We start from the raw sequence: 8,610 nt of genomic DNA, 5'->3' as shown, positions 1-8,610 counted from the left end.
TTAGAAAAACTAAATTATAAGAAATTATATATATTTTTTTAAATATATTCATATATACATACATACATACATACATACATACATATACACGAACAAATTATAATAATAAAATGTAGAAGAAAAATTGGGGGGGGAAATAATATCATAAGGAATTCTGCTAGGTTGTATAAATGATGTAGTAGGAGATTGCTGCTTACATAAGTCATATTCAGGCGTCAGATCATGAGCTACAATATATTCATAGGTAAGTTAGTGTCAGTTTTATTTGGAAATGTCATGGTCTCAGAGGCCAAGGCTGACAACAAACTGCTTGGTTACAAAAGCATCAGTTTGTAGGAAGTGCTGTCAGGTTCTCAAAATATGTAATGAACGGTTGCCAGTGCAAGTAGAATTTTTTTGTTGAACCTCTAAGCGTGAACTTAACTTTTCTAACTTTAGGAAGTGCATTATGTCTGTAAGCCACATGGCTATTGAAGGAGGAGTTGGAGATTTCCATCCTAGTAAAATTCTACGCCTTGCCAGCAGTGTAGTAAATGCTACTATATTAGAATCTTTGGTGGTTAGGAGACTGAAATCTTGTGGAACTCCAAATATGGCTATCTGGGGTGAGGGTTCGAGATTAACAGAGAAAACCTCTGTCAGTATCTTAGAGATAGTAGTCCAGAAGGTTACCAGCCTAGGGCATGACCAAAACATATGGGTAAGATAGGCTGGGGATAAAGCACATCGTTCACACTTGTCCTCTACATCTACATCCTCTAGAAGGAGTGAGTTCTGATGAAAAGGCACCAAGTGAATGGTATGCGTTAGGACTTCAAGCTTTTGAAGAAAAAAAGTGACATACTTAGACTTCTTCTCTGCATTGGTGGAATCTTCTTTTGATCTATTTCTGACACCAGTGTAAATAAAATCAAATGTAAATGTATAGTCTCCTCTTTTCCTACTTTATTTATGTAATTGTATTTATTAAGGTGAGTCCTACTGAGATATGAATCTCTTTTTCAAAGGAGCCACTATAGGTTGTGCCAGTGTCAGACTCTAGGAACACTGGGTTGGAATCAACCTGCTCTTGTTTTGTGCTCAGCTCAGTAGGAATGTATGGGGGCTCCAGTCAGCCAAAAAGCCTGTGGAGGGTCCAGCCAGCGCTGCCTGCAGAGTTGGAATCTGTGTTTTCCTGTCCTTGTTAGTCCCTCTGCTCAGACAGCACGCCCTCCGCCCTGAACAACGGGCCCGTTTGTTTTCTGTCGAGGGATGGGAATCTACTCAGGCGACGTTGGCACGGCTCCCCGAGTTGGGTGCCAAGGCCAGCGTCTGATCAGCAGAAGCAACACCCCCCCGTCCACTCCCTCCACCACCAGTCCTCCTCTGTATGACAGGAACCCCCCCTCCTCTCTACATCTATAATGACACTTCCTACTGTCGGGAAGATTCACCATGTCTGGTAATGCCGCAGGATACACACACACCCCTTTCTCTGAAGGCTAAGACTGTTCTCCAAATAGCACTTAGCAATACTTACTGTCATTGCTGCACTAATGAGTATTTTCACTCACTGCCTTTAGATATTGTACAGTATGTACCGGTAAGCAAGGTGTGCGTGCGTGCGTGTGTGCGTGTGCGTGAGCGTGCGTCCGTGTTTGTGTGAGTCGTCCCTGACTGCGCACATCATGAGCACACATGCATGGTGACTAAACCACTCTGTGCTTATTTCCTCATTATAAAGCAAAAGCTTTGCCCTTTGATTATTGATGTGCCGTGCCCCGGAGCTTCACTCACTCCATAACTAACCGCCATGGCAGCTGAAACTCTACCCAGCCCAGTCTTGACTCTCTGGGGTAATTTACTGCCCTGTCTCCCCATGTCTGGGGAAGCTGCCCTCCCTCTGTGCAGTAATGGGGGTCAATGCCTTTCCTTTAAAAGAATCCGGTGGGGTCTCACTCCAACCACCCCCCCCCCACTTCACCTTCCCCCCTCCCTCCCTCTTGTCCCTGATCTGGCTGGCTCGTAATTTAGAATAATAATAAAATTACCTTGGCACGGCACTGTAGAGAGACTAGACAGAGCATCCCCGGCATCTGTCCCTAATAGAGTTATGACTGATAGAGACGGATGTCAAGAAAACCCACAACACATGCAGTTGGTAAAAAAAGAAAAAAACCGCTCTATCTTTTGTGTTGTTTTTATCCCCGCTGGTGTACAGTATTTTCCACAACCTGGCCATTCATAGGTGTGGGTTTGAGAAATACTTGCTTTTCTTCTGTACTAGACTAGTGTAGTTGTACTGTGTACAGTATCTAAATAGGTGTAAATACTCTGCTCAAAGTGAATACGCACATTTGGTGGAAGCAGAAAGAGAGAAGAGGGGGAAAAAACAAGCAAGCTCCTCATTGCAGTCAGGCTCGATCAATTAGACAATGATTTTTTTTCGGGACTGGATTTTCTCTCTTCCTCTTGAGAGATGTGTTTGAGATGCGGGGACAAAGGCCATCTTGTGTGTCTCACAGAGGCAGGACTGTGACAGGGCTGTTTCCTGGGGTGTGTTACATTCTGTCTGGCCGGGAGCAGGGCGCGTAGTCCAGACACCATTGTGTGTCGCTCCCGACAGGCTGGCACAGAGCATTCTGGGAGAAAGGTCAGCGCCGTGGTCACACAGAGAGGGGCTGTCTGGTGGCCATGGCCAGGTCTGACTGAACTCATTGGCTGCTTTTGTCCCTACTGCCACCACCTGTGTCACCTTGGCATTGTAGCGGCCGCTGTCTAGACTACTGCTGTCTAGACTACTGCTGTCTAGACGTGTGTGTGTGTGTGTGTGTGTGTGTGTGTGTGTGTGTGTGTGTGTGTGTGTGTGTGTGTGTGTGTGCGCGTGTGCGTGTGCGCGCGTGCGTGTGCGTGTGCCTGCGCGTGTGTGTGTGTGTGTGTGTTTGTGTGTTTGTGTCTCAGGGACATATACAGTGCATTCATGCATATTTGGATACATGGCATGCCCTATTGCCTTTACATGTTTCACATGCATCTCATCATCAGAGAATCAGACTGAATCAGTCTGACAAACAGCATTACACCCTGTCCACTCTGTCCACCCAGGGCAGACTACATGTGAGCCTTACATGTGAACCTATGCATTTCCACATTCCTCCCCACGATGCTTGGGTAACAGGAACAACACGGAGCCCTGTGTGCCTGCAGTCCCTGGCTGTGACCCCGACGGCCAGACAACCTGCTGACATCTCAGAAAGCTGTGTGTGTGTGTGTGTCTCTCTGTCTCTCTGTCTGTCTGTCTGTCTGTCTGTCTGTGTGTGTGTGTGTGTGTGTGTGTTTATCTGTCTGTGTGTGTGTGTCTGTCTGTCTGTGTGTCTGTCTGTCTGCTCTGAGGATCCCATTTGAGCTGGAGCATGCAGTGTAATGTAATTATGCTTCTCATGGGCAACTTTCACCGATAGGTATTTTTAACCAATTAGATTTTCAGGGCTGTATGTCTGAGTGGTGAGTCTGGTTTTGTGTGTGAGCACGTGCATACGCACATGTATGCTGTGCAAGTGTGCGTGTGTTAAGTATGTGTGTGTGTGTGCTTGCATGTAGGCCTACATGTGTGTATTGACGGAGGTCTGCAGTAGCTCGGGAGCTCCCCGGGGCCTCTCTGATGGCAGCAGTGGAGATGGAGAAAGAGAGTGGCATGTGGTGGTGGAGGCTAAACATGTGTCCTCCCAATGTGTTTCCAATGTTCTGGCCCTGTGGCTCAGAGGATCTAGGGTGTGTGTGTGTGCGTGTGCGTGTGCGTGTGCGTGTGTGCGTCTGTGTCTGTGTCTGTGTGTGTGTGTGTGTGTGTGTGTGCGTGTGCGTGCGTGTGTGTGCGCGTGTGCGTGCGTGCGCATGCGTGCGTGTGTGTGTATGCGTGATAGAGTGAGTGAGTGAGTGAAGCACCTTCGCCTCCTCTCACCACCATAACTCAAAGACCAACTTACATAATAGAGTGGCGTCGCTCCTGCTGATAGAGTTCTGTTCTCACATCGATGAATGATGGCTGCAGATGGGGCTTTTTAAAAATGTTTTATCTCAGGTGGGTTATGTTTGCCAACTAACGGGCCGCCTGACACACATTCCAACGTAACTCATGAGCTTGACTGACACATATCTCACTTTAGACGCAGTTTCCCCTTTTGAAGAGACAGCCCATGGTGGCCACGACTTCAGTGGTCCTCTGAAACTTGCTTTGAGTTGAATCAGGAGTGTTTTTGGTTAGATTTGATATAATGTAGAGAGTGAGTCAAGAAATGTAATACATAGTAATGTATGCAGGAATGTGTACAATACTGTAAGTTCACGCATACCAACCCTGCTCTTGGTGCTCTGAGTCTCTGTTTTGTTTTCAAACGTGAACATGATTTTGGCTCTGTGTTGGTTCTGAGCGACCTCATGGAGATTGTTGCACCACAGAGGAATCTCCCAATGCTTGGCCATCCGCTTTTCCAAATGAAATATTGTTCCCTGTATTGCTCTGATGAAATATCACAGACGAACCCAAGCTTATGGAGGTTACAGGTCTGGACCAGGTTTCGTTTGGAACAATCCTGACTTAAAGGGACACTTTCCTGGACACTTCCAGATCACCTTACAAAGATGTGGGCATGTGAAAACTGCTTTCAAATGCATTCTGTCGATCAAAAGCTAGGTATCGCTAGTTTGAGGATGTTACCCTGAGTGACGTATTTGGGGGTAATCACATGGTTTTGAAAACTACAGGGAGCTTTCGAGAGGAGTGAGCTTACCGTTCCCAAATTAGCTACTGCCTGGTTTGTTTGCATCCATAAGCACTGCACTAGTGCATTCTTCTGTCACTTGTGCATCAATGTGGCTGGCTGGGAGCTGCAATGCACTATGGGCGTTGTAGGATTTCATCATTCAAACATATTATTTCCTTGTCCAATCAAAGGCTATTTTCTCGCTTATTTTCACACATTTTCTTGGCTATTTAGACAACAAAAACACTTATAGCATGTTGTAGAGTCGTGGTGACCATCGTTGAAATGTTCCTTAAATGTAAAAATAAATAAACAATAATAACAATAAAATAATAGTAGCCCCAAATATCTCAGGTTTTCTTACCAATTGAATGGAACCGCTCTTTCAGATGGAGCGGCAGTGTTGTGGTTTAACATATTCTACATCATAAGGTCCTGAATGTGCAGAATCAAAAGACATCCGTGTTACCTCTTTCATGTGTGTGCGTGTGTAAATCCCTCTGAGGCACTTTAGAGAGCATGTCGAAACAGTGGGTCACCTGTCAGTCACTGCCTAAAGCGTTAGTGTTTTTCTTTGAGAAGCCTTATGTGGGTCGATCCACTTATGGATGGATGGATGGATGGATGGATTGGGGGAAGGGAAGGAGACCTGGGAGGGAGGGGGCCCTCTCACTGATATTGCTGAAGACATGTGGCTCTGTGCCAGCTCCCCAGTCCGGTCTCAGGACCAGATGTTTGCCGTCAGGCGGCTTGTAGCCCCCTGTAAAATTGAGTTACTGTAAATCTACAGTGAGGCCAGGCTAACAGGCGAGGGGTGTTTTGCCTCCTCCACATCCCCTCAAGGCCTGTTGGGAAACGTCTGGAGGCCCCATGTCCATGCAGGGGGTTAGTCAGGAGTCAGTGCCCTATACGGTATGCCAGACACTCTGAGCAGTACAGGAAGGCATCTGCGTTTAACTTCTAGTTTACGAACTTCCGTAGATGTAGGTTTGTCAAACCGCTTGTGGACCGTCACAACAAGAGGGACAGTCAGGATTATGAATGGTAGCGTCCCTTTCTTTCCTTAGGTGAACTCCTGCCATTGATTATTACTGTGAAAGTAGTTGGAAGATCAGAATGTCCCCCCTTGTCAGTGTGGCACACATGACCCTGGGCTCAGGTTAACACAATGTTAGATTCAGCTCCTGCCTTAACAACACTTTAGAGGAGGTGAGGGAGTTTTTTCCAAGATCAGACTGATCTCATCAGTCCTGAAACTCATCCTATTGATCCAGACCATCAGCCGGTTGGTCTCGGGCAGTGTGAAGTTTAGCTAATCCATAGATTCATGTCATTACCCTTTTCTCTCGCTGCAATTCCAAGTTTCGTCCTAATGAACGTGAGGGGTAGCATGAAGATCGAGGCTACATACCTTCTGAAATGCACAATTCTGACCCTGGCTTTACAGAGCATGCATGTTCCTAAATTTCGTTGTTTGGTACCTGTACTGTAGCAATGACAAATAAAGTCCATTCCATTCCATTCCATGTTGTGATAAAGCTCTGCTGAGATGAACGTCAACGTAGGCCTACATTGATTTTGCTGCGTCAGACAGACAGACAGACAATCAGCATCAAACGAGCCAGTGGATTGTTTGTTTGGTGATAGCGGCCTCACGCCAAACCTCTTCCTTCGTCGACTTGTTGCACTTCATGTTGAATTCCATCAACATTCATCCCACAGAAAGACAATAGACAAACGCCTCGGCGCCTTCCAAGCCTGTTTCTGCTCTTGGAGGAGGATTGTGTAATTTCATAGCGATGAAGTCCCAGACAGGGAAATCTTAATCAACATTCTTGGCATGCAATGGGAGCTTTGGCTCAAAGGCTGTTTTGTTTGATTATTTATTTCTTCTTCTCTCTCCGCTCTGAAAGGGCAAGAGCAGCTCCAGCACTTTTTGGAGCATTTTAGCAGCCTGTCAGTGCAGATTCGTCTCTGTTCCTGTCGCTCTGCCATCCTCCTGCTCTCTCTGAATGGGTTTGAACATGACCTCCTCCGGCCTGCTCAGATGAAGCTGTCCCCACTGACAGCCACTGACAAATACCCTGGACACGCATTTTACATACAGATGGACAAAGTTGGCAAAACTCTTTAACATTCCACATATTTTTTCGTTTTTATTTCACCACATTTCCCTCTTCTTTTGACCTAATAACTAGTGCACCAAACTAGTTGTTTTCCAGGGTATGAAAACGGACTCCTCTTTCCCTCCACAACTTTGCTGGTGGCAGTTATTTATTCTTGGCCTCTTTAGGGGCAGGGGTCAAGGTTCTCTTGAGACCACTGCCCTCACTCAGATCATTATGGCCTAGAGAGGTCAATGTGCAACATTAAGTCACCACGCTGTCTGATGCTTAACACAGCATTACAGGCCTACTGGCCTCATTCCATCTAGAAAACCCTCACAGAACACCCGCTGTAGGTGTGACTATCACCCATCAAACAGTCAAACATGTGGTGGGTAAGCACTGGGGGAAAGAGCTGTGGCAGATGATTGATGAAAGATAAAGCCAATGTCTATGCCGCGTCCGCTTTCAACACTCTTTCTATTTCATAATTATAATTATAGTGGAATGAATGTTATTTAGCATCATCGGTTACGTTATTCCATGTCGTCCACCCACGCATCAAGAGTGACATGCCAAATATGTCATCCGATAATTTTACAGTAATTTACTGTGATTTCCAATGCTTTCCAATCCTCAGAGATGTCTCCCACCCTCCCTAACCTCCCTTCCCCCCTCTCTCTCTCTCTCTCTCTCTCTCTCTCTCTCTCTCTCTCTCTCTCTCTCTCTCTCTCTCTCTCTCTCTCTCCCCCTCTCTCTCTCTTTCTCTCTCTCAGGTAAAGAAGTATTTTGAGCTGGAGCCCCTGGCCAGAGGAAAGAGCTGGATCCTAGAGGGCAGCGCAGTGGACAACATGGAAGCGGTGAGGGAGAGCTTCACCCAGCTCATCCAGCTCCTGGAGGACAAGGACCAGGACGCAGGGAGGATATGAGACCAGGACCTGTACGTCTACTGTACAGGGAAGTACAAACCCCACAGGACCTGTTAAACCACAGGAACTACAAACCCCACATGGGTTGGAAACCCCCATCGGAACCACATCTGAGCTACTGTGAGAACCCCCATGTGGGTGATAAACCACACAGACATGGAAAACCACCAATGGAGCAACAGACCCCAAAGGAGCTACAGAACACGGAGTTCCCCCGACCCCTCCCCACCCCCCATCAAGAACCTCTGGGCCTCCAAGGTTGTGAAACTATTATTGGAATAAAACACTATTCCAGCATTAGAACTGTAGAGAGTTGATGGAACACAAACCCTCCCTGAAAAAGGGCATATCATGTTTTAAATGTAATGCCTTCACTCAATAGACTTATCTCTATTTAAGACACCTATTTAAGGCGTATACAAGTTAATTTGCCACTATCTGTACAGTTTAAAGTTTTATGTCCATTCTTATTCAATATGATTATACCTGTACCTTTGACAACACAGATGGTTGCACCTTGCTACCAGTAATTTGCCGATTTGAACACATTCGCTTGGTATTATTATTATTTAGAATAACTGGAATTTGTATGTCATGTTGAATCGTGATTTGTCCCACAACAATTTGTTTGTTACTTTAAGGCCTTAATGTGTGTGTGTGTGTGTGTGTGTGTGTGTGTGTGTGTGTGTGTGTGTGTGTGTGCGTGTGTGTGTGTGTGTGTGTGTGTGTGTGTGTGTGTGTCAACGTCAACGTCAACCAAGCCTTTAGTGTTGTCTATGTTAACGTAAACACAGTAGAGAGGTCTTAAGTTGTTTACCCAACACCATATAAAACAAC

The 8,610-nt window shown here is 46.0% G+C and overlaps 1 protein-coding gene across 1 annotated transcript in view; it reads left to right on the top strand.

Moving 5' to 3' along the window:
• The window catches only part of arl15b (ADP-ribosylation factor-like 15b), a gene marked incomplete at both ends in the record, with an annotated part of 22,117 nt that extends 14,344 nt beyond the window's left edge, over positions 1-7,773 (top strand). The window contains one exon of the mRNA XM_080530433.1: positions 7,621-7,773. Within this exon, the coding sequence (XP_080386559.1) occupies positions 7,621-7,773 (153 nt within the window). The remainder of the gene's footprint in view (positions 1-7,620) is intronic.
• Positions 7,774-8,610: the final 837 nt, after the last annotated feature.

This window comes from Nansenia antarctica (genome assembly GCF_963989245.1).
Source record: "Nansenia antarctica genome assembly, chromosome: 4".
NCBI classification, from domain to species: Eukaryota; Metazoa; Chordata; class Actinopteri; order Argentiniformes; family Microstomatidae; genus Nansenia; species Nansenia antarctica.
This window is presented reverse-complemented; position numbering and strand designations above follow the sequence as displayed.